General features: G+C 42.0%; 1 protein-coding gene across 2 annotated transcripts in view; it reads left to right on the top strand.

Annotated features, from left to right (window-relative positions):
- The window catches only part of P4HA1 (prolyl 4-hydroxylase subunit alpha 1), a 60024-nt gene extending 33357 nt beyond the window's left edge, over window positions 1–26667 (top strand). The window contains exons 9-15 of one of the 2 annotated variants that reach the window (XM_065407401.1): window positions 1893–1963; window positions 8185–8284; window positions 12425–12478; window positions 16512–16577; window positions 22806–22874; window positions 25415–25511; window positions 25824–26667. In XM_065407401.1, coding sequence (XP_065263473.1) covers window positions 1893–1963; window positions 8185–8284; window positions 12425–12478; window positions 16512–16577; window positions 22806–22874; window positions 25415–25511; window positions 25824–25894 — 528 coding nt within the window. In that variant the 3' untranslated portion in view covers window positions 25895–26667. Of the gene's footprint in view, window positions 1–1892; window positions 1964–8184; window positions 8285–12424; window positions 12479–12537; window positions 12596–16511; window positions 16578–22805; window positions 22875–25414; window positions 25512–25823 lie in introns of both variants that reach the window. The other variant, XM_065407402.1, reaches the window with a different exon arrangement.
- The last annotated feature ends 458 nt before the right edge of the window (window positions 26668–27125 follow it).

The following is a 27125-nucleotide window of genomic DNA, read 5'->3' on the forward strand; positions in this document are numbered from 1 at the left end:
TTGGAGAAGAGAGGCTCTAGAACAGTCTTGGACCAAAGTCTTATTTTTGGATGACCAAAAACGTGGGGAGTATTTTCACATGATTTGTGATCGTGGTGTGGCCGATGGGTCTGCGATCTGGAACAGTGTGCAAAACACAGATCAATTATTCAATCAATGTAGAAGGTTTAGCTAATGCAGCTAATAAGTTAAAGATATTTTTCAGATTCTAAGGTAAGGTTTCCTTCATGTTTTTCCCCCTTCCCCCCGCTCCCCCCACGGTTAAAACTTTTATTCAGTGTGTTCCTTATTGATGATTTAACTCTAAAGTGCATTCTGGATGTACAGTATATTGTTAACAAAGTAAGAGTTGTACGTCTTCGACATACATGCTGTACAACTTCAACAGTTGCCACTTGGAGTATAAAGGAGTTGAAAGATGCTACAGGAAATAGCTTTACTTATCTAACCAGCTGCTCTTGTTGCTCCCGAGAAACTGGAGTATTGCTTCTAGGAAAAAATGTACCACTCACTTCAGTTCCTTCTTAGAGAAGAGGGAGTGAGTATCTCCTTTTTATTAGTGTTAAAGATTTTTCTCCCCCTTTGCCACCCCAAAAATACTCTTTTTGCTGTAAAACACCACAATGGAAACTGATTGGATGAAGTGCATGGCTTGTGTGGAAATTTTTTCCCCTCTGTAGGTTTCTGACTGGTCGGATTAATGTGATGCAATATTTACTTTGTAATGCAACTATTCTGATTGGTTCGCTTCACAGCTGAGGCGAGCCACCATTTCAAACCCCGTAACGGGAGTCTTGGAGACGGCACATTACAGAATTAGCAAAAGGTAAGAGACTTCATACACCAAACATTCTGGGCCTGTAATGAGTGCTTGTTCTCTGCTCGTTCAGGGAAATAGGGGTGGTCTAAAAAGATACTTCTGACTTTCTAGACCATCTCTTTAATATGTACAGATATTGTAACAGGCTGTTACTGCTGAGTTTCTCAGTCTTTTCCTCTAACTAGAAGTTCTGTTTTTTTGCCATTTTAGCTAATATTCCTTTTCTTAAATAGTATTTGCACAGGTGCATAGACTGTGCACAGGTGCAAAAACTCAGTGGCGGTTACCTTATATTTGCTTTCCCCGACCACATATGCCAACAAAAATTTGTCATTGCTCTCCTTGCTAAATCTGGCAGACTCTGAGAATCCCTTGCATTCAGAAGTGGAGTCACGTTATCCTGTAAAACAATTGCATTGGCATGCAGAAACATTTGTTCATTAGTCCAAGATAATTTGTCTTCCTCCTGTCTGTTGGTTTTTTTTTTTTTTTTTTTTTCCTTGCCTCCGAACTCAAACTTTGAAGAAAGCAGTATTTTCTTCTTTACAGGCTTCCGAGTTCTCTCCACTTTGCTAAAAAGCATTGCAGATTTGTGAACTTGAGTTGTTTATTTTTTGAAAAAAGTTTGATAAAATGTCTTAGCACTTGCACCTCTTAAAAAGACATCTTTAGGAGCTGCCTAGTAAAGATCTAGTCCTCCATTAGCTGTTTTGTTTTCCTCACAAAAATCCTGTTCTTCAGTATTTAACTAAAACAAAAAAAGAACATTAAACTTCTGGATATGGAGGAATTTTCTTTGAAACTCAGCACTATAAACTATTTGCAGAAAGTCTCTAGTTTAAAAAAAAAAAAAAAAAAAAAAAAAAGTGAAAGGACAGTCTAACCAAATTTGTCCACCCAATTCTTGATTTTGGAAATGGCAGCTGCAGATACTGTCTCCCTTCTAAATATTGCTGCTGATCTGAGAGCATTGCATACCATCCAGACCAATCGGAAACCCTTCCAATCACCCGTGGCTTGGCAAAAAGAAGCCTACTACCAGAGTAAGCCCTTGTCCTTTCTCTTTTTGTAGCTGAGCCGGGCTACTGTACATGACCCTCAGACTGGGAAACTGACCACAGCACATTACAGAGTCTCTAAGAGGTAAGGGGAATGTGTTCCAAAGGTATATCTAACACCTAGGAAATCTGTTCTGTGGCTAGCCTGTTAAATCTTCTAGTTGCAAATCTGGGATGGGGAAAGATTATACATATTTTTCTTGTGCTCATTCCTATTTAGAAGAGATGAGGTGGCCTAAAAATTACCTGGCACATATTGGTGCAAATGGGCTGCTTAAATAGGAAGTTTTTAAAGCATTCCTGCTACCTAAAAGGAAAGCTGCTGCTGCTTTTCTGTCTGCATGGTCCTGAATAACACAACTAGCATACTAAAAAACTGTTAAAATAATGTGAAGGGTCCCACCTAAACTAAGTTTCAGAAAGGACTGCACTGGTCACTTATTTGTGCCATTGTACCAATATATCTTGTGTTTAAAATTAAGCACTTGAGATTTGTTATAATGAATAGCAACAACGGCATGAGTTAGAGAGCTTGAGAACTTTAGTTCAAAAATTCCTTGTTATTGTAGGTTTAACACAAACCAGTTGTGCATTTACTCTGCTAGTTGATTTAATATAAAATCCAGCATTCATTGGAAAATTAGATCCACATTTTGTTTGATTAAATTATATTTTGAACAAATGAGACTGTCATTAAAAGGTTTTTGTCATAGTTTTAACCTCAACATTTGAATAGTGTTTTTTTTAAAGGGGGTAAAAATGAATTGGGTTTACAGAGACAAAATTTCCAAAATATTCCCCCCCCCCACACACAAAATCATTAGCTCTTAGTTAGTTATGTAAGCAATGAGTTTAGAACCCTTATGAACAAGAAGCTTACTACAAATTACATTAGAAAGTATGAAGTCTTAATTACTAGAAATTCTGTTCCAAAAGGATTGGTAGTAAATAGACTTGTTGAGGAAATATCCTCCTATTAGGGCTTTTTGACTGAGCTGGTTTGGATTCCAGATAAATCCTTACTACTGAATACCAGAAACTCTGCTCTGTTTCTTTTTTTTTTTAAATAGATGTCTGCTTCTCCACTCCAAACATTACAGGCATTCTTTCCTAGTCATTGCCCTTCTAAATTACAGCATTCCTCTATGAGGAGACTACTGTTCACTCAGCAGTATGTGGCAGACTGTGTAAACGGGCATGTCGCCAGCCGCATGAAGAGGCATGTCAAGCCTTGCTGTATGCAGTACAAGAATATATCCAGCCAGTCTGACACAGCTTTCAAGGAAACTAGTGATTTTTGAGTCAGCCAGTTAGAATCCATAGCATATGATATTAGTGTTTCCTCTTCAGGAATATCAGCCTCTGCTTTTATTTTAATCACTGCTCTTTCTCTAAAGGAAGAGTATTTAGACCATCCTTAGTATGTAAAAATGTTAGGAAAGTGATATTTTATATATCTCATTACAAAACCAATGACTAGGTTATATTCAACCTTTTAAGAAATGACTAGAAATGCTAGGGAAGGGGAGTAAATGTAATTGCCATTTTTAACTGTTCATTTGTAATAAAATAAGGTCAAACATCCATTTCCCATTTTTTTTTAATTTTCAAGTTGAGAAAATGTCAAATATCCACCAGTGTGGATTTCAAACGCTTCATAAAATATTTTCTGTAAAATACAGTGTGGCAGAATATTTCTAATTCAGGTGTACAGACCATGCTCTATTCATGGATTTCCATGAACAGCTTCTGAAGGGGAGTGGCTGAATGTTATGTTCTGATGATGGCAGCAATGATAACTAGACCTCTCTACCCTTTAGGGAATCTCTAGGAATTTTGGCTTTTTGAAGTGGTACAAAGAAAACTTCAAGTCCTATATTAGCGTCCCTATGATTACCTCTTAAAGTAAAATGGAAAAATGCTTGTGGGCTTCGCCAGTAAAAGGGGTTTCAAAAGAGAATTATTTTCCACCAGGGGAAAAAAGCTTCTCTTAATGTGGATGATAGTCTTTTCAGATGTAAGGTTACCTGTCTGTAACATTCACTTGAAGCATAATGATACTTCAAATGAGTGAAATTATTTTCTGGACAGTAGAAGTCGAAGGAAAAGTTGCACTGAAAGGCAGAGCCTGGCATGCATTTCACATGAGCTGCTCTGATCCTTAAAACCATACTTTAATAGTTCAGCTAGTTGAGCACAATTTTCTAACTGATTACTAATCCTATAGTGCAATTACCAGTGGAAAAATGTCTTCAGAGTTGTGTGAGAGAAGGGTGGTGATACAAGAGAGCAAGGGAAATGAAGTTTTTCAAGTGGAGGATTTCTGTCCCTGTAGAGCAGCACTCACTGTAGATACCTACGTTGGCTGCTTTGATAGTGAGCCCTGCAAGAGGTAGAGAGAACAGCTCCCTTAGACTGATTTTAAATATATCCACGGTGATCAAAAGTTGAGACTAGCAGCAAAAATGGATGATACAGATGGGCTCGTATCCCTGAAAGGCAGATAGACAAATTCTGCTGGAAGTTGCTGTTCTGAAGGAACCTCTTCATATGCATGATAAAAGCCAATGGAGCCTACTAGAGCAGCAGTTCTCAAACTGGGGTCAGGACTGCAAAGTAGGTCACGACCCCATTTTAATAGGGTCACCAGGGTCAGCATAGACTTACTAGGACCTGGGGCTGAAGCCCAAGCTCCACCCCCACCCAGGGCGGTGGGGCTCACGCCTCCTCTCCCCCCCACCCGGGGTGGTGGAACCCCCCCTCCTCCTAGTCATGTAGTAAATTTATTGTCAGAAGGGGGTCGCGGTGCAGTGAAGTTTGAGAACTGCTGTACTAGAGGCTTAGAGAACTACCAGAGGCTAGTTGCTGCTGGAAAATCAATCCAGAGCTAGGAATACGCAAATCCTTCTGAGCTGTGATGGGAACTGAGGAAGTAGATTCAGTGATGCTTATGGGTGACAACCTGTGCCAAAATTTCTTGCTAGAAGTCACTACTCAACTCTACCAAGTAGCTTTCACTGCCAAGTTACTCTTCCAAAGTACAGCGGACGCTCGCTAGAACGCGCATCTATATAGCGCAAATTCACTTGCAGCACGGGACCGCACATGGATCCAAACCCCCGCATTCTAGTGAGGGTCTGATGCATGTATGATGCTGTTTTACCAGAAATAGGACTGATGCTTCATAGTCTTTCTTCACAAAAGTTTGTTTTATCTGGATCATCGGCTTCCTTCTGTTCTCTGTCACACAGCTGTGGTGAGGAAACAACTGCCAGACTCAGAAACCTGTCTCAGTTCTGGCAAATATTAAAATGCAAGATCATTCTCTCCCCCTCTCCCCTCCCAACCACCACCACTGCCCCTTCTATCTTATACACTATGGTAAGGGGGGGGGGGGGGGGCTAAATAAATACTTGAGTGCCTCACACTCTAATTTATTTATCCTCCCACCACTTGTGTGAAGTAGGCAGGTTCTATTTTTCCCCATTTTACAAATGTGGTACTGAAACACAGACTAATGAACTTGAGTTGAATCCCAGGCTAGTGTTGTAACCACTAGACCACCTGTCTTCTCTATAGCACTCCGAGGGAGTGTGAAAGCTACTTGGTAGAGTTGAATAGTGACTTCTAGCAAGCATAGATTAAATTGGGTGTGATGGCTTAGCCTGATAGTAACAGAATGGTCTTATTGTGGTTTCTTGTGTATTATGTATCATTGTTACAGTGCCTTTCTGAGGACAGTGTTGCATGTTCTGGGGTTTTAATTTTCAATATGCAGTGTATAATTGGCTGTTGTGGGAAATGCTTCATATGCACACATTCCTATTTCTTTCCTCCTTGTTCGTTCTAAACAGAATGAGGCTAGACTGCTTTTAACACTTTCTTATGCTAACAATTGTTCTACCGTATTTTTATAAATACTCCCAGTGTGCTGAAGTCCTCATTTTGAGATGGACTGCATTTACGTGCTGTTCTGTGCATGGTGAATATTTAAACAGATTTCATGTTTGCCCTTGGAGATTCTGTAACCTGTGTCAGTACCATGTGTTGTAGAAACGTGTTTTGCTGCTTCTCTTGATGTGGGGCGTTCTGGGGCTTTTAAAAGAACAGGTATGTAGAAATACATTGATGTTAGTAGGTGAAAAATTGTTATAACCCTTTGAACCAACGCACATACTGATTTGCCAGTTCACAGGTTCTCAGATTGATCTGTGGGCACTGGTGTTCAAGTGGTGCTGGCTTCTAGTTTCCCACTGCTTCTATAGGTGTCTAGACTTTCCATTGCAAAGATGATCCAGGGAGCTAGCTGTGCGGCTAGGAGGAGTTACCACATAAAAGGGTTGTAAACACCAACCAGCTTCAGGGACCAGAGTCATCAGTGTTTCGTGCTGTCAATGAGGGAGGACTGTCTGGTGAAGAAAAAGGAGAAGAGGAAAAGATGGCTGGGTAGCATGTGCAAAGAGGAATAGAAAAGGGACTAGAAAAAAAGGCATATTGCTGGAGATGCATCAGGAGTGTTACATGTTCATGAGGGGTAAGGGAAATGGTCCAGTAGACTGGCTCAGTTGTGATGACACGAAGTTTGAACCCCGTTGCACTGAGTCAGTAATACTCAAGTTAAATCATTACCTTTGGATACAGTTGCCATTTTTACATTGCTTGACTTTCAAGAATGAACATAATAAATAGGATAACGTTGTGATTCATCTTCTCCATACCTGCAAAATGGTACATTGGTTCAGTAGTCTAAGGGTCTAGATGAAGACAATGGATTCATATTGAAGGCTTATATAGTATCTGTTGTTTCTGCACCTGTTTTATTTCCGTCTGAACTATTTTTTTCCCCAAAAGTATCTTAATTGCAAAGGAAGCTCTTGGTTCTAAGTTTAAATATCATAATTTAAAGGCAGCAAAGTTCTAAAATGATTTTCAGAACTTTGAGGCTGACCTTTTTAGGAAGCTGGAGAATATTTAAAAAATGATACTGGGTAATATTTGCTTACTCAACTAAAGCAGAACTATTTGCTAAATACTGAATATTCTACAAGCTGTTCTGATAAGAATATCTGAACAAGGAGGAGAGAAGTTAAAATACCTTTTCTGTGTATTCAGATTTTTTGTTTTGTAAATATACTTTTGCTCTTGCCACCAATGGGGGCAGATGGGGAAACTTTGGCCACTTCGTATTCTATTCTCCAGAAGCCCTTCTGAAAACCGATTATCTTGAGAGCCAACAAAAAATTGTTCCTGTTTTATTTTAAAAAAGGGCAGCTACAGTAAAGCTTGTGTAGTATTGCTCACTGCATAAACATCTGGACTGTTCTTTGTGTATCTATACTATTATGCTTGGAATATGGAGGTAGTCCCTTTGCCACAGTTCTCTGTTCAAACAGGGCTTTGATTGAGATGGGTTGACAACCCAACCCAGTCTCTCCTACCCATCTTTTTTTTTTTTTTTTTTTTTTTTTTTTTTTTTTTTGAGGCATTCATCTTGTTCTCTAGAATTTCCACTTTCATTTTTAAAATGTTACGTCTCTAGTCCTTATAGTTGCAGAGAAAGCATTGAAAATGTGAAACCAAATGTCAGTGCAGTATGTCTGGAAAAAATAGGTCTGAGGGATGTGAATTGCCCTATTTATTTCATTGCCTGATAATGGGAAACTTGTCAGTGAAGTTTTATTTAAATTTATTTATATTAAATGTTGTTAAAAGCAAGTAAGAAATGAGGGAAGGCGTGGAAATCACAGATCTGTATAACCTGAGAGGATAGCGTTTGGGAGAGTTGAGTTGCAGTCACCAAGGTCCTGTGTATGCTGAGCCAAAAACAGAGATAAGGGTCCATGTTTAAACACTGCTTCAGCTGCATAAGTTCCTACAATGGATTGTCTGTTCAGAATAGACAGGGCAAAACTTGTGTTTGTAAGCTTGTTCAAAATGATTGTTAGAACCTGACATAAAATAATGGAATACAGTTTTTAGTCCTGTCCACTTCAGCTGTCCAAATAGTATTGGAAAGTAACTTACCTAGTTTAAAAAATTTAAATATGGTTCCTTTGATCATTTCCTAACCCATTATAGAAACTAGGGGCCTTATTCAAGACTCTGATATTACCAAAGTTACAAATGTCCTCTCTGGTAAGAGAAGCCTCACAAATGTGGGACCTGGCAATGCCAGTAATTATATTACTCTGAAACCAGTAATTATATTATTAGCCTAAACAGTTGTCTACAGATGATTCTGAATGTTCCACTTCTAACACAAGCTTATGGTATGTTACTAGCAAATCATTTCCTTTTTTAATTTAGTGCCTGGTTGTCTGGATATGAAAGCCCGGTGGTATCTCGCATTAACAGGAGGATACAGGACCTAACAGGATTGGATGTTTCCACAGCAGAGGAACTACAGGTGTGTAAATGAGGATTTCAGTAACTAGTCACACCAGACTTCGGTTTGAATGAAATGGACTTTTAAATGTACTGTACAGTAGACACACCCAGGTAGTCTTCAGACAGCTGCTTTGGGGGATATATGCAGAGGCTTATTCTTTGGTGTGCACTCAACTCCTTCAAGTGTTACCGAAAGTCAGGCCTAAACAATATGGGAAGAACATCAATGCCTTGATACTTAAGTTGAATAACTGAGCCAAATTCAGTCTTGGTGTAAAGGGGATCCAATTCCGTTTTCAGTGGAGCAGCACCTGATTACCCCAGGGCTGAGTTTGACTTACAGAACCTGTAGGGAAGTAGAGAACAGTTGAAATTTCTGCTCTTTAAAATGAGTGAGGTGTTTTATGTAGAAATTTTTTTTATTGCCACCAATAAGACCAGGTTTTCTGATGGTAGCTCAAATTTTCATGGGAATGGTATCTAGAGAAATATTGGTTTTGGGTGATATTTAAGGGAATAGGTTGTTTTCTCTGAATCCATCTCAAGATTAGAAAGTCTCAGAGAAACTGATTTGAGGACTTTATCCTTACTTCACCAGTATTGTTAGAACATGGGGAAGATTGTGATCGCATGTGTATATTTTAAGTGAATTAAATAAATTCACTAGTTGAAATAGGCATTTGGGGTCTTAATTTATCAACGTGGAAGCATCACATTTTAACATTTACTGCCATTCACATTGAGTGTAACATGGTTGCAAAAAAAGCAAACATAATTCTGGGCTGCATTAGCAGGAGTGTTGTAAGGAAGACACAAGAAGTAATTTTTCCACTCCACGCTGATTAGGCCTCAACTGGAGTATTGTATCTAGTATGGGTGCCACATTTCAGGAAAGATGTGGACAAACTGGAGAAAGTCTAAAGAAGAGCAACAAAAATGATTAAAGGTATAGCAAACAATGACCTATGAGGGAAGGTTGGAAAAAACTGGGTTTGTTTAGTCTGGAGAAGAGAAGACTGGGGGAGTACATAACAGTTTAAGTACATAAAAGATGGTTACAAGGAGGAGGGAGAAAAACTGTTCTCTTTAACCTCTGAAGATAGGACAAGAAGCAATGGACTTAAGTTGCAGCAAGGGCAGTTTATATTGGACATTAGGGAAAAACTTCCTAACTGACAGGCTGGTTAAGCACTGGAATAAATTGCCTAGGGAAGTTGTGAAATCTCTGTCATTGTCTAACTTGCTCTTAAAAATTTCCAAACACCTGTCAGGGATGATCTAGATAATACTTAATCCTTCCTTAAGTGCAGGGGACTGGACTAGAAGACCGCTCGATGTCCCGTCCAGTCCTACAAGTCTATGATTAAGACGTAGAAAGTGTGACTGCTGATCATGAAACCAGGCTTGCCACACTAAACAAAGTTCACATGAGGATAAAATGCCCAGGCATCCAGCTCCGAATAGAGGGCTCTTTAGAGCAGGGGTGGGCAAACTACGGCCCGCGGGCCACATCCGGCCTGACAGCTGATTTAATCCGGACCTCAAGCTCCCGCTGGGGAGCAGGGTCTGGGGCTTGCCCTGCTCCCGCACTCCAGCAGGGGAGCGGGGTTGGGGGTCGCTCTGCGCGTGCGTGCCGCAGCTACCGGAAGCAGCGACATTCCCCCCCTCCCCCCCCGCCCAGACTCCTATGTTTAGGGGCAGCCAGGGGGCTCTATGTGCTGGACTGCGGCCCATGGGCGCTGCAGGGGCAGCGCCTCCGGACGGGGCAGCACGCAGAGCCACCTGTCCACGCCTCTGGGTAGGACCCAGAGTGGGGACATGATGCTGCTTTTGGGAGCTGCTTGAGGTAAGTGCTGCCTGCACCCCTAACCCCCTCCTGTGCCCCAACCTCCTGCCCCAGCCCTGATTCCCCCTCCTATCTTCCAAACCCCTTCAGTCCCTGCCCAGAGCACCCTTCTGCACCCCCAGCCAAAGCCCTCACCCCTTCCCCCCCCCCCCCCCCCCGCCCAGAGTCACCACCTGCACCCTGAATTCCTCATTTCTGGCCCCACCCCAGAGGGGCCCCTTCCCCCATCGTCCAAACCCCTCGGTCCCAACCTGGAGCATCCTCCTACACCCCAAATCCCTCCTTCCCAGCCCCACCCCAGAGCCTGCACCCCAACCCCAATTTTGTGAGCATTCATGGCCCACCATACAATTTCCATGCCCAGATGTGACCCTCAGGCCAAAAAGTTTGCCCACCCCTGCTTTAGAGTGTCGTGTAGGAGAAAGTGGCAGATGGAAGTCAGCAATATGGTTGACAAAAGAAAAAATGTGGTCAGGCTGACTAATATCCAAAACTGAGCTTAGTTTTGAATGGAGGGAGAGAGTTCCTGTTAAAGGATGGGAAAGTGATTTGGAGTGACACACAAGGATGCTTTAAGAACAATTTTGTAAGTCTTTAAAGTTTATAGAAGCTAATTACTATTTTATCTATGACTTGGATAAAGGACTTCTTGGTATAAAACAGACAACCATTACAGGAGGGGAACATTACTCAAAACGACTGATAGACTAGAAACAAGCAGGGACAGATGATACATTTCTCCAAACAGAGTTGCAGAAACTAAGAGTGGTAGTTTCAAAAAAGTGACTATCTTTGTTGATACTCTGTGCAATGGAGAAGTATTTGAAGGCATGATGGCTCCAGCTGTGCTGATCAGTAAAGTAATAGCGGTGGAGTGAAATATTAGAGCTCTCACTTCAAGAACAGACTCTGCCGCAGGAATTGTGAAATCCTAACTCATAAATAGTCTTGGATTTACTTCTGCCGCTGCTGAGCTAATCTAACACTGCATGAAGGATTAATTGCCTGATTTTTCTAAGATGCCAAGGATCCCAACTCAGCATCCTTAAAAAATCGTACTTGACCTGACCACCTTCAGGATTTTAGAGAAGGACTGCACAAATCAAGAGACTTTATATTTATACACAGACAGAATGTACATTAAGAAAGTGTCTATATGACTTAGGGTGGGAGAAGAGTGCAGGAAAGTTAATTCAGGGTAACAGAAAATGAAGATGTTTGGCTGCCTCTTTCTAGGGCAGCGTTTTCTCAAATGTAGCCACTGTGGCTGCATGAGGCCACCAGGGGCTTTTCTTGTGGCTCTTCTCCCCTCCCCCCCATTGCCTCTGCTGCCTCTTCCAGCCCTGGGCTTTGGGCTTGTGGTGGCAGGCTCACCACTTAGCGCTCCTGGCCCCCGCTGCCTTCTCCAGCCTCCCAGCAGTGGGCTCCATCCCCTGGCTGTGGGATTGGGGCTTGGACCCCAGGGATCCAACCCTGGCCGTGCAGCGGCAGGTATCTACCCAGGGCTCACCCCCCAATAACCCCTGGCTCCCCATCCAGGGCTTAATTTGTCCCCAGGCTTCCTGGGGCTGAGTAAGTCTGCTATGAAAGGTGATATTTGTATGTTTGTTAATGTCACTTTTCACAGCAGACTGAGTAGCTAGCTGGGAGGCTGTGAAAAGTGATATTAACATACAAATACCACTTTTCACAGCAGTAGACTTGCTAGCAAGCAAGTCTTTTTTAAAAGGAAAAAACTACCCAAAAAATACAAGAACGTGCAAAGCACCTTATTTGTGTTTCTATTCTGTTTAGGTCCAGTAAAGAATATTATTTTTATTACTGAGTGTTTTTTTTTGGGGGGGGGGAACCAACCACCCCTACATAAATAAATTACAATAATTTGGAGATGTATATATGAATTTTTTTTCCTAAAGTTAATTCAGTATTTTAGGAAAAATTGTTGGTGGCTGCACTCCGGGGCCACCAAAAAACTTGAGAACCCCTATTCTAGGGTTTGAAATGCTATCATGAGAGAGTCTGTAGATAGCTGTAGAAATGATCCCGAGACTCAAAACTCAGAGCTAAACTCCTGCTTGTGTTCTCATGAGTAGTCTGATTGAAATCAATGGAACTATTCATGAGTAGGTTTAATAGGATTTAACCCTTTGTTATTTGACAGTATGCCCTACAGGGGAGGGACTTATTTTCTCTGACTTTGAATTTTTTGTAGATGAAAGTTTTAAGTGTACAGGCTGGAGTCAAATATTCATTCGCTCTCCTCCAGATAATATACTGCTTTATTAGATATTTGTGCTTCTCCTTTCACTATAGGTAGCCAACTACGGCGTAGGAGGCCAGTACGAGCCTCATTTTGATTTTGGAAGGGTAAGTTCCTCTACTTTTCCTGCTTTCTACTTCACATGCACTGTGTTTCTCTTTTTCAGGTGGCAAATTATGGAGTGGGAGGACAGTATGAACCCCACTTTGACTTTGCACGGGCAAGTAAAGAGGTGGAGGGGTGAAAATGACCTACTGAAGTCTAGGCCTGTTGACTGTGGCACAATATATTTTCTTTAATTTGTGTTAAATTTCATAGCCTATCAACTCTTCTAATCCACATTAATGGATAAAGCCCTCTAAACCACCAACTGAACAGGCATTATAAAGCAGTAAGATCTCCTTTCAAACTGTAAAACAGTCTTTTTATTGAGGGAGGTGACTAATTCTTTCAGACTGAAGGTATTAACTTCATTTGGGAGATGGATAAGGTATGACTGGCTCAGCAAACTGTAATAATGAAAAGTCAATAATAATTTTTAGTCACTGGTGCAAGTCCAACCAAAGTCTGCAATGAATCAGTTATTACTCTCTGATGTCTGTTTTGGTGGCATATGGAAAATAATGTAGTGGCCTCAATCAACAGGGTTTCCACTCACACAAATTACCACAATTTGCACACCCCTGGTAGTCTCTTCAGAGAGGCCAGGAACTGAATTGGCCTGGAGACTTAATTATCTTCTCTTTTCTAGAGAGAGTCCCTGCAGGTCAGGATTGTCTGGACACTGTGGTGAAGTATGCATTGCTATTGCCTATGCTATACCTTTAATGTGGAGAGAGAATTTAATTTCCCAGAGCTGTGAGTTTTGGCACCTTTCACTAGCACTAAATTCTCATAAATCAATCCGCTGCTTTTTCTGGTTTATAAATTGAGTAAAAAAATTAATTGCCCAAAGAAAGAAATTAAGAGATGACAAAAGCCTTATGTTCCCGCCCCTCCCAAGCTCTGCTTTTGTTCACTTGCTTATTTGATAAACAATTTGAATTTCCTCACCTCTCCCTATCCCAACTGAATTTCACATGACTGGAAATAATGCCATTTCAGGTGGTTGTTTAATGGGCATTTTATGTGTGATTAACACTTTTAGATTAACATTGTCCTGTGAACCAAAACCAACAAATATAAAAAGTCCTGTCAAAGTCATTGAAAATCATTAACAGTTTGTTTTCAAATGCATGAATTAATTTCTAAAATAATGGCTTCTAAAAAGAATGAACATCAGTGCACAAAAATATAGAATGTTATTTTGGGGCGGGGGAGGAGGGGAAGAGGGGGAATGCATTGGAGACTTCCCACAGATGAATATGTAACGGTAATTAGTCTCAACCAGAAAGAAATAGTTTCCTGCCCCACAATGTGGATGGTTTCTCTTGTGCTTCAGGGGATACATATGGACAGTTTTAAAAATGTTCTGTAAGGCAGCTCTTTGGTATAGCAGTGCCATTGTGGCATATGAAGGGAGGAAGTCATTTTTTTTAAGTTGGTTTCTAGCTAAGTCCGTATTAAATTAGTAGTGTGGGCATGGCTTCTTGATTGGCTGAACTTCAGTAATTGAGTTAAAATTATGGCTGTCAAGCAATTAAAAAAATCGTGATTAATCACGCAATTAATTCTGCTGTTAAACAATATAATACCATTTATTTAAATATTTTTGGATGTTTTCTACATTTTCAAATATTGATTTCAGTTATAACAGAATAAAGTATACAGTGCTCACGTTATATTTTTATTACAAATATTTGCAATGTAAAAAAAATACTATTTTTAATTCACTTAATACAAGTACTGTAGAGCAATCTATCATGAAAGTTGAACATACAAATGTAGAATTATGTACAAAAAAACTTGCGTTCAAAAATAAAAAAAGTAGTGCCTACAAATCCACTCTATCCTACTTTTTGTTCACATTTGCAGAAGATAATGCCTGCTGCTTGTTTAGTGTCACTGAAAGTGAGAACAGGCGTTCACATGGTACTGTTGTAGCCGGTGTTGCAAGATATTTAAATGCCAGATGCGATAAAGATTCATAAGTCCCTTGATGCTTCAGCCACCATTCCAGAGGACATGCATCCATGCTGATGACAGGTTCTTCTTGATAAGTCAAAAGCAATACGGACCAATGCATGTTCATTTTCTTCATCTGAGTCAGATGCCACTAGCAGAAGAGTGATTTTCTTTTTTGATGGTTCGGGTTCTGTAGTTTCTGCATCAGAGTGTTGCTCTTTTAAGACTTCTGAAAGCATGCTCCATACCTCATCCCTCTCAGATTTTGGAAGGCACTTCAGATTCTTAAATCTTGGGTCGAGTGCTGTAGCTATCTTTAGAAATTTCATATTGATATCTTCTTAGCATTGTGCCAGATTTGCAGTGAAAGTGTTCTTAAAACGAACATGTGCTGGGTCATCCTCCGAGACTGTTATAACATGAAATATATGGCAGAATAAAGCAGAGGAGGAGACATACAATTCTTCCCCTGAAGAGTTCAGTCACAAATTTGATTAATGCATTATTTTTTTAACGAGCATCATCGGCATGGAAGCATGTCCTCTGGAACAGTGGCCGAAGCATAAAAAGGCATAAATCTTTAGCGCATCTGGCACATAAATATCTTGCAACATCAGCTACAACAGTGCCATGTGAACGCCTGTTCTCACTTTCAGGTGACATTGTAATTAAGAAGTGGACAGCATTATCTCCTGTAAATGTAAACAAATTTGTTTCTCTTAATGATTGGCTGAACAAGAAGTAGGACCGAGTGGACTTGTAGGCTCTAAAATTTTACATTGTTTTGTTTGAGTGCAGTTATGTAACACACATCTACATTTGTAAGTTGCACTTTCATGATAAAGAGATTACACTACAATACTTGTATGAGGTGAATTGAAAAATAGTATTTATTTTGTTTTTACAGTGCAAATATTTGTAATAAGTGAGCACTGAACACTTTATTCTGTTATAATTGAAATTGATATATTTGAAAATGAAGAAAAATGTCCAAAATATGTAATACATTTCAATTGGTTGTTTAACAGTGCAATTAATCACAATTAATTTGCGATTAATTGACAGCCCTAGTTAGAATCGGTTCTAACTGGGGTAGTCTAAAGGTCCTGCAGCAAGCCTGGCTCTTGCTGAGGTATCTATTCTTGCCACTCTCTAGCTGTAATAAAAGAATAATGATGACTTGCTCCAAAGGGAGCCATCTCCAGTGCTCCTTGTATAGGGGGAGAATTGCTGTTCCTGGGGTATTTTAGAGAGTGCACACCTGCCTCCATACACACAGAGGCTTGGATCTTTGTATAATACATCTCAGAATACCCATTTTATGCATTAATGCATGGTCATATTTTATCAGCAGCTTCAGCAATTAGAGCCAGACATCCTGCTTCTGAGACATTGCAGCTGTAATACTAAGAATTGGATAATTCAATATCTAAGCTGTATAAAATGTGAAAGTCAAGAAAGCCAAATAGCACAGGCAGCAACATCATGGCACAAGGGCAAATACAGTAACTAGCAGGTATAGTCCCTGTCAAAGGGTCACTTGTGCACTAGTACAAAGAATGTGGGCAGAAAAGGGAAAAGCAGATGGAAAAAGGGAGAAGGCTAAAAATCAAGGGGGGGGAAGCCAAAATAAAAAGGTAAGGTTGCAGCATGTATTAAAGGCAGCCAACAAGGTACAACCACAAGAAAGTCCTGACCTCAGCCTGCTTCTCACTCAACTGAGGTAGTGAAGAGCAGATTTCCCTTGTGTAAACTCATGCTTGTCAGTTACAAGTAGACAAGTACTTAAGGCCTAGATTATGAAGGGATTTATATATTAATTTTAAGACAAAGGGGCATTTTCAACTTGTCATGTGGGCTGCAACCTTTTAATTTCAGTAGCTTTAGCAAAGGAAAAGTATTTAACAAATAAACCAATACATACATTTTCCTCACCCTCTGTGTCCTGAGCTATATTTGATATTTTTCTGCATGAGTTTGTTTGCTGGCACTGCAGCTGTCTATCCACTGGTGTGCAAATTACATGATCAAAATAATGAGCATTTTATTAAATCAGTGTTTTGCTTTCTTTCACAGAAAGATGAGCCAGATGCTTTTAAAGAATTGGGAACAGGCAACAGAATTGCTACTTGGTTGTTTTATGTAAGTGAGACATTTTTAGCCATGTCATTACAAACAGTTTCTGCCAAAAAACAGTTAGTTTCTATTTCTGCATATTTAGCTTAGGCACTTGAGTGATTTCAGTGACTCTGATTCATGTAATCTGCAAATAAAGGCAGCTAATAATTGCTCAGTGGTAAATTAGAGTACCTTTTAAAATTGGACCAACTTTTAAAAAAAACAAATTCAGTAAACTTACAGCTTCAAAGTTCTTTTCTTTAGGTGCTTGAGGGTTTTTTTTTTTTTTTTTTTTTAAATAATCTAAAAGGTAGTCAACAGGTCTGACGCTTCCTGCGGATACCCAAGGTTGTGAGGCACTTCACTACCACCTGCCCTTCATGTAAGGAAGCCGTGTCTGTATGTAGCAGTAGTCAGCTCTGCAACTCCCGAACCAGAGCAACATAAGCACTTCCATCTAGGCCAGGGGTTGGCAACCTATGGCACGCGTGCCAAAGACGGCACACAAGCCGATTTTTTAATGGCACGCTGCTGCCTGCCAGGGTCCCGCTCAGCATGCTGCGGAACCCCAGCAGCGGGCTGAGCCGGACCCCGGCAGGCAGCAGTGTGCCATTAAAAATCCTGCCCGACCCAGCCCACTCTCCTCCGCCCCCCGCCTACCACTCTCTCTCTGGCGGGGGCAGGGGGCAGAAGCAAGCTTGGTCCTGCCGGCTGCTGCTGTATGGCAGGCTCCGCTGGCAGCCAAGCTTCCCCTTCCCCCGTCTCTTCCCCCAGTGTGCTGTGTCGAGCCCCGCCTCCTCTCCCTCCCTGCCGCCGATGGCCCTTGTGAGGGAGGGGAGAAGAGCAGCCCCAGCGCCCTCGCTGCTCAGACTGGTAAGGAGGCAGAGAAGAGGCAGGGGGAAGGGTGGTGTATCCCTCCAGCCCCCTGCCGTGAGCCGCTCAGGGGGCAGGGAGCTGGGAGCATCCCCCTTGCACCCCAGCCCCCTAAATTCCCTCCACAACCCCATCCCTGATTCCTGCACCCTCCACACATACCCAGCCCCCTCACACCCCATGCCCTGACTCCTGCACCCCCTCACATGCCCCCAGCCCTCTGCCCTGACCCCTGCACCCCCTTGTGCCCCCAGCTCCCTGCATCCCCCCACGACCCCATCCCTGACTCCTGCACTCCCCACACATCCCCAGCCCCCCCCCACATCCCCACCCTGAGCACCAGGTTGGCAGCAGGCTGAGTGGGGTCGGCAGCTGGGACCCCGGCTGGCAAGGGGCCGGCAGCCAGAACCCCAGACCGGCAGTGGGCTGAACTGGGCCGGCAGCCGGGACCCTGGCTGGCAGGAGCCAGCGGACGGAACCCCAGACCAGCAGCGGGCTGAGCGGGGCCGGCATCCGGGACCCTGGCTGGCAGGAGCCAGCGGACGGAACCCCAGACTGGCAGCAGGCTGAGCGGGGCCGGCAGCCGGGACCCTGGCTGGCAGAAGCCAGCGGACGGAACCCCAGACTTTACATACAACAGTAGTTTAGTTATATTATATATAGACTTTTATAGAGAGAGACCTTCTAAAAAACGTTAAAATGTATTACCGGCATGCGAAACCTTAAATTAAAGTGAATAAATGAAGACTTGGCACACCACTTCTGAAAGATTGCCAACCCCTGATCTAGGCTTTGCTGGTTCAACTGTTACTCTATATGTTAGCAGTAAGCACACTCCAACCCTCAAGCCTTCCAAGCATCTCCCTGGAGTGTTCACTCCCTATTCCGCTGGACACTTACTATTTACAGATTTGGTGCACCAAAAGAAATAAACAAAGAGTCCTGTGGCACCTTACAGACTAACAGACGTATTGGAGCATAAGCTTTCGTGGGTGAATACCCACTTCGTCAGACGCATGTGGTGGAAATTTCCAGAGGCAGGTATAAATATGCAGGCAAGAATCAGTCTAGAAATAACAAGGTTAGATACAGATCCAGACTAACACGGCTACCCCTCTGATACTTGACACCAAAAGAAATAGTACATCCTAGCTTACCCATTCCACCTCACATCACCTTTGCGCTTCACACAGCACTTAAACATACTTGATTTCACTATAAACATATTTATTTAACAAAGCATAGAGATTCAAGTAAGAGCAAGTAGTACTACTGGAAGCAAAAGGCTTATATATAAAATAAAATTGTAACATGCATTCTACAACCTAGACTTAATTAAATACTCACATCTTGCAGAATAATGCTCACCAAAAGTACTTGCAGTGTTTTACAGCCATTCTTGGCTGTAATCCTGCTTTCATGAGAGAGACATGCTGTCAGATTGTCTCCTAGGTGAAGGACTCAGTGTTTCTTTGCCTCCCCAGATATACAAATCCCATCCTTAATCTTCATTCATAAACAGGACACACTCATAGACCCTGCTGATTTGTTTTTTCTTACTGATTTTCTCCCATAGATTGTGTAACTGTTCAACTGGCACCTGGCTCAGTCTGTATATGAGCCTCCAATGTGAGGCAGACAATACACAATATGCATGACCAGACAGGGAGATAAGTGTCTCTTACCTCCTGCCGGAAAGGAACCTGTGCAAGATGTGTTGTCTCCTGGTGCCCTAAGTTAAGAACCCAAATTCTTGCACCTTAAGAACATAATTGAAACATAATTTTCAGTATGGATACATAAATTCTTAAATATTACCTATACATACGTTTTGCAGTGATTGATGACCAGTGGGCTACTGGCTCTCAGTAGAGACCGTATGACATTTTTGTGAATTTTTATGCATCTATTTGACCCAGGGGATCCCTATGCACCCCCTGTGCCCTCTGCCAGTTGGCAACAAGAGGTCCCAACAGGCACACGTACACCCCATGCACCGGAGATTGAAAATTTCTAGGAAGTTGTGTCCATTGGTCCAGGCTTCTCCTTGTGCTCCAAACTGAGGATAAGGGGTGGTGCAGATCAGCCACCAGCTCCCTCTTACCCAGCACTTGGCCTGAGTCAGAAATCTCTGCAGAATCTGTAAATATATAATATATATTTGTACATAGTTTAAGTATTCTTAGAGTTTATAGTCTAGTTAGCATAGCTTAGTTTCTTCCTGCCTTGTGGAGCTTCTCCCTGCAGAGAAGGATTATACTCAGTCTTGGGATTTAAGAACTGTCTCCTATCCCAGCTCCTTCTCAGTCAGTGATGAACACCAGCGTTGCCTTTAGAGGTTCACAACCACCAAGTGCAGCATTTGTCATGAACCTGAGGCACGAGAGCACCGTCTGAGGAAATACCACATGGAGAAGGCCATAAGATCCCAGTCACATCCAGGCCACGGAGACACCCCCCCTCCGGTGGCCTCAGACTGTAGGCAATGACCCTATGAGCGCAAGTTCTAGAGCAGAGGCTATAACAGCAGTAAACCCAAAAAACCACTGCCTCAGGCCTCTTACCAGAGTAAGGGGCATTCTTATGGGCATAAGAGATCCCCTTCTAGATCTGCCATCAGATGAAAGTAACCCTCTCCAACTAGGTCGAAGTCAGGTAAGTCCTTGCCTACAGGTCCTGGGAGTTAGATCCATCCACCTAAATTTTCCATCCAAGAGGGGAAGTTGTGAAGGAAGAAGGATCAGTCAGTTCTAGTTCTAGCTCCAGCTCATAGGACAAATGATCAGCATCTACCAGGACGGACTGGGAACTTGACTTTGGACTCCCCTTCAACAGCACTGACATTCCAGCAGGGATTAGCCAACCACCATGCCCTCAAGCGCATCAGTCCCAACCTCCAGAACTCCAGCGTGGACTGAAACTTTTACCTTGCCAGAGGATGGTTGTGCCTTGCCCTACCCACAACCTCCTTTCCTGTCAGGCCTGGTCCTTCTCCGACATTTCAACGTCGGAAGAAACCACCCCGAGATTTTTCCCATACCCTTTCCACAAGCTGGAACATTTTTCTACCAGTAGACGGCCAGTAGATGGTGAACCTACTTTCTCATCCGTTGAGTCCATCTCCTCCTAGGGAGGCTAACCTAATAGAACCTCTGAGGTCTTGGAGCAGTCCTCCTTCAAGATCCAACTGCCCACAGAACTGCATTAGTGGGATGTTGACCCCACAGGATCCATACGCCAAACAGCCCAGATCTGTGCACAAAAACCTACCAGCACTACTCTCCTAACTGATACCAACTGACTGAGTACACAGAGGAAGAAATCAAAGTAGAGGTTTGGTACTGATGGTCCAAAAAGGCATGTCATCCTCCTCACCCAATGAGGCAGTCGCTCCATTATTGCCATATCAATTGATGGCCACAGCCAATATCAGGTGTTTTTGCAGGGGATGGTGACTGAGCTCCAGCTTTCTCTTGACGAGGTCCATGACACACATCCTAAACTCCTTGACATCTTACAACCCATGGGTCTTTCTCTGGTGGCCCTCCCAATGAACAAGGCCATTTTAGAACCTGCTAGGGCATTGTGGCATACCCCTGTGCCCCCATCCCAGGGAGGCTAAAAGAGCAGAATTCCTCTTTACCCACCCAGAGGGTAACTCCCTAGTGGTGCAGGCACCCACAGTGAGATTAAGATTGCAACACCCCAGGGCAGCTCTAACAGATAAAGGCTCTAAATGCCTTGACCTTCTGGAAAGGATTTTCATCAACCAACCTCCAAGTCAGAATTTGCTAACTACCATATCCTGCTTCCTCAGGAGGACAGGACTCAATTCCAAGACCTCACTAAGGAAATCAAACGGGTGCCGGAGACCTCATTCTAAGCAGCAGTGGAAGGGGATGATCCCATGTTTAGAGCTGTTGCTATAGCTATAGTTATGATACTTGAATCATGCCTTCACTCTTCAGGGTTTCCCAGGGAAGTCCAGAATATCACTGAGGATTTTTCCTTGCAGTTTAACCCTTCAACAGGAAAGCTGATGAGTCATTGCACTTGTGTAAGGACTCCGGACAATTCTCCACTCCCTGAGCATTTATATCCCAGCCCCAAAGAGAAAACACCACAAGCAGGGTTATAAACCTGGACATGCCTCTCAGCCATTTTACCACCAGAACTTTTACAAGCTGCCATCCAATGCTAGAGCGGATATACTGCTTCCTCCGCCTCAACTGTTTCCGCTCTCTCCCACTCCACCACCCAGGGGTTTCTTTGGTGGGGCATTCTGGTGTTAGCAAGGAATGGCATGGCATCACTAGAGCTACACAGACTTTTGGTGGTTGCCTTGCCCACAACTTCATAATTCCAATGAGAGGAGACTTCATTCTCATGACATCAGATGGGCTTTGGCATTCTATATGCAAAGAACAAAACCAATTAGGAAGTCATCAAGATTATTTGTTGCAATAGAGTGATCGCAAGGAAAAGCATTATCTGCTCACTCTCTCACAGCTGGTGCATATTCCTCCTTCAGATGGGTGAAAGCCGATTCCACTAGACCACAAGCAACCTCAACAGCATCTTTTACTATACTACACATTTGTAGAGCAGCTACCCTGGAGTGCCATCCATACCTTCATGAAACATTATGCCTTAATGTAGGCCTCTTTTGCAGATGCAGCTGTTGGGACAGCAGTTTTACAGACATCTATACAAACTGCATTTTTGCACATTCCCTCTGTTTGAATACTGCTTACCAATCATCCACATGTGGAATACACACAGGGACCAGTACTTGAAGAAGAAATGAAGGTTACTTATCTGTAACGTGGAGGCTCTTTGAAGTGTGGAGTCCCCTATTTGTATTCTACCTGCCCTCCTTCCCCTCTGCTTCCGATCTTTCTTGATTCACAGTAAGAAGAAGAACTGGAAATGTGTTGGTTTGCACTGCCCTTCATATCCTCGGTTTGGAGCATGAGGAGACCAAGTGTGCAGGTGCAGAACAATGGACATTACTTGCTAAGAAATTTCCAGTCTAGGTGAACGGAGTACACGCATATCCATGTGTGGAATACAGATAGGGACCACACATGTAACCTCTAGCTACAGATAAGTGAACTCCATTTTTCTAGCTGCCATGATATTTGTACTCTGCTCATCATCGAGGCATCTGAAAGCCTTACAAATTCTGGAACAAGAATGGCTACCACATTTTCTGTTTCATGCTACAGGGCCATAGCAAATGCAATTTTACAGCTAGTCACAGAAATTGTGCTCTTAATGTGGAGTCAGAAATGAAGGTTTTCAGTAACTTAATATTTTATTGATGTGTTTTTTGGAAAGCACTGGGTAAAAGCTGCTCTTATTTTCTCTCCTTTACAGATGAGTGATGTATCAGCAGGGGGAGCTACTGTATTCCCTGAAGTAGGAGCTAGTGTTTGGCCTAAAAAGGTAAGATGAGTTTTAATGACAGGTTTCAGACTAGCAGCCGTGTTAGTCTGTATCCGCAAAAAGAACAGGAGTACTGTACAGTAGCCCACGAAAGCCTTATGCTCTAATAAATTTGTTAGTCTCTAAGGGGCCACAAGTACTCCTGTTCTTTTTGTGAGTTTTAATGCATCTTAGATGTTACTCTCCCACTTTCCCTCCATTAACATCCAGCTATGAGGAACTGTATATTTGGGTGTTTAAATGTAAAATGAAAACTTCAAAATGAATTGATTGAAGAAAGTACTAGGGCACCAATCCTGCAAACACTTAAGCAGTACCACTTATTTCAGTGGCGCTACCTATGCAAGTAAAATTACACACATTTTCAGGTCAAATCTAGCCATGCTTGTGCAGTGTTTCAGTTTTTGCTGTTCTGCATGATTATGAAGTTTTAACCTGTATTGAATCATAGACTACTGAAGCCAATAGGTCCAAAACATAAAACTTACCTTACTTGTAATTTGGGTCAGACTCTATTTGGAGGGGAAACCCAGACTAGCCAAGCAGTGCACAGAATAAAACTCCTTTTTAGAAAATGGTGGTGGCTCTTAAAAAGCTCTTTTTGGGTTCTCTGATCATCTGTAGGGAGAGAGCTGGATTCCAAGGCCAGGGCCACTTGGCAACCTGGCTATACTACCACACACAGGGTCATGCCCTTCCAAGCCTGGACAAAATGGTGTGGTGGGGGCCAGCTGGGAGGGATAGGGCTGTTTAGTGAAGCTGAGCTGGGAAGTGGGGGGAAAGATATGGCCAGGATTGATAGGCCACTTGGCTTGCATTCTAATATTCAGTTGCCACAATGACCACTCACTCCTACCAACAAGTTTTCTTTGTTTAAAAGAAACCAACCCCCCAACACCCCCCCCCCCCCAATAACTAGGAAATCAAATGACAAAAAAAATTAACACGGTTCTGGTTTCCCAGTGACAGCTAGTGCCTTTCCAGAACATCAAGTTCAGCAAAACTCAAACTTCAGGAAATACAGAGTTAAGGTAAATGCCCACATAACCTTACCTCTGTCCCTTGGAGCTGACAGTAGCCACTGGGAATTATCCACATGCACTGCAGCTGCATTCAACCGTGTGTGTTTTAACTGTACTAAATGGTTTTAATGGCGGAGGCAGCAGGGGGTAGAGATTTGTTTGTGAGCTGAGAAGAATGAGTTTGAGAAGTGTCGCAGAACTCTGAGTATATGAGAAGTTCAGGATTTGCACCCCACCTCCTATGTCCGAGGAAGGGAAAACAAACAGCATGTGTACTGTGAGGAGCCACTGTGGATCATTTTATTACAAAATTGTGTAGGTTGTCTCAGGAGCAAGTTTCAGGAGGGGAAGAGGAGGGTCTTGCCACATGAATTGTCAATAGCGAGGTGGGATATGAGAACAGTTTGTAGATGGGTAAGGGAAAGTATAGGTTTAGGTGATATCCTGTGACTTAGTGTGAAGCAGCTGTTAAATTTTACAAGTGTGGTGTGGTGTGCTGTCAGGAGAGTAGACTGAGTGTAGGGCAAGTACAGGACGCTCCTTTAATTTACCGTGAAAAGGCAGAGTATGTGGGTTATGGGGCATTGCTCAAAGAGGGCAATGTTAAGGTTATGTGGGCGGTTTACCTTAACACTTCATTTCCTAGTTTTCTGAAGTTTGAGTCTTGCTTAACCTAAACTTCTGGAAGGACATGAGGTGTCACTGGAAATCTTAACTGTGCAGTAACAAAGATTGTTGCCATTTAAATAAACCTTGCATTCTGGACACATGAAAGAGTCAAATGTTTTGGATTTATTAAAACAAAGGATGGATCTATGGTTAGTGAATTTGAACTGATAGTTTGTCACCATGCCCTTCATGGTTTTAATAGATCTCATCAGTTCACACCTAGGGATTGCCTATGTGGTGGTGTAATTTGCACTTTGTTACTCTCTGCTTTAGAAATCCCCCCCCACCTGCAGTGTTGCACATTAATTGGTACATATAGACACTGGTGCATACTAAAGGTTCCCTAGTGCACTTTAACAAACAGCACTTTAGGAATCACACCTTCCCATAATGTGGATTATTTCACACTGTAGACAAGTTTTTATTCATAGATTGGGAATTGAAAAAGCAAGAAAGCTTCTCTCTCTCTTCCAATCAGTTTCTTAACTTTGAATGAACTAGTTGAAGAAACTGAAATGAAGAAAATATTTTCTCTGCATCTGCAGAAGAGGCTGCTGCCATCAAAAGCTGGTGTAGCACTGCAGCAAACGCAGGTTCCAGGTGCTTAGCCAGTGACTTCCTGCAGCTTTTTTATTTAGAACTTGGCAGAAAACACTTTCATTTAAATTGAATACAAATAATGTTAAGTTTTAGGCTTTAACAGGTTGCCAAGTTTAATTTTAAATACGTTCATTTAAAAATTAACCTATTTAAATGCATCATATTTTAAAGTCATTGATCATTAACCCTGGTAGAAGTAAACTTTGTGTTACATAGAATAAAATGTTATGTTTGTATTGAAATTTCCAGGGAACAGCTGTATTCTGGTACAATCTTTTTCCAAGTGGAGAAGGAGATTACAGCACAAGGCATGCAGCCTGCCCAGTACTAGTTGGAAACAAGTGGGGTAAGTATCTCTACTCTGCCAAACGTCTGATTTTAATTTTTATTTTTTTTACTTCACTGCTTGTGGTAGGATACAGTACAGCCACCAGCTCTTTTCAAAAGAAGTGAGCTAGTACATACCTAGCTACTTCATACTAAGATTTTCCCTATTTGCAAATATTGTGGGGTTTTCTTCTTAGGCTTAGTATGTCAAGTTTCAGGCTATTGCTTTGACATTTATATTTGGGGAATAAAGCTTTTCTGATGCATGTGCTGATAATGTGTATTTAGTTTAAATAGAAGTAGTGACCAATACTATTTTTGTCTCTCATAGTATCCAATAAATGGATCCACGAACGAGGTCAGGAATTCCGAAGACCGTGCACTTTATCAGAGTTGGAATGATGCAGACTTTTCCCTGTCCTATACTCGAGTTTGTGTAAAATATGTCTCCCCCATTTAACTTTCTACAGTTTTTACAATTTACTAACACTCCACTACAGGTACAGTCTCCAACCACATCCAGTATTGTCTGTGAAGAAACACCTACATTGTTTTAGTTCACTCTACGATATCCCTGTTAGTTTTATATAGAGAGAATATATTGAGATTTTTCAGGCTAGAAGGACAAAATATAGTTGAGTCAGAAATAACAGGGATAATTTGTGATTTATAGTACCCTTTACTCTGTAGAATTTCAGATCAGCAGAGAAAGACAGTATGTGACTTGTGTTAGTCCTCACAAGCTTGAGTTTACCAGTGGTAAAAAAACATGAACAATCTAATTTCAAGCACAGACTCGTTGTTTGGAGGGATGCATTAAACCAATCCTTGTCTCCAGGTCCCAAACTCAACTCTTTGTTGTAGCATGCCTCACCACTACAATTGAACGGTGGGCGTGGTTTGTGTTTCTCTGCGTGACAGGTTACCTTTGTGTTTATCCTAGCCTGTTTTTTCAATACTACACAAGCCCAGACTTAACGGACTTGTAAATTCTCTCTCATGCCTCTAAAGTGAATTTGACTTGTAACCCAGAGAATGTGAGCCCGCAATCATATAAAGTACGTGTCGGATACCTGTGTGCCTCAGAACAGCCTGACAGAAATGACCTGCTTTCCAGGTCTAGTTTTGTTTTTATGACTTAGTTTGTCCATTTAAAAAAAAGCTGCTTTTCTGTGTCCATAGTAATAAACCTTTACATCCATTTCTTGGACAGTGGGATGGGGACAGTACCATCTTTGATTAAACAGAGCATTGTGCCTTAGGAGACTGGAATTTCAAATTGGTTATGAGGTAATGCACAAGCCTCGAAGATTTACTTGTGAAAAGCCAAATTTTCCAATGCTGAAATCTTTTGTGAAAAAGGCAATCTATTTATAATCTTCACTCTTTTAAAATGCTTTTTATTTTGTGTATGTTTTGATATGTTGTGTACATTGAATACATGCCATAACTGTGACTGGCTTTTCACCAACTCTGGACTGAATTCACACAGGATGTAGATGAAGGTAAAAGTGAGCCACACCAGAACCTAGCAGGCCACTTTCTGTCAGTCTAATCTTGGATTATGAAATGCTGAATATTTTTAATAGTGTACGGGCAAACCCCATTTTAGATAATTGGATTTTCTACCTGA

The sequence above is a fragment of the Emys orbicularis genome, chromosome 7 (assembly GCF_028017835.1).
Source record: "Emys orbicularis isolate rEmyOrb1 chromosome 7, rEmyOrb1.hap1, whole genome shotgun sequence".
In the NCBI taxonomy this organism is placed as follows: Eukaryota; Metazoa; Chordata; order Testudines; family Emydidae; genus Emys; species Emys orbicularis.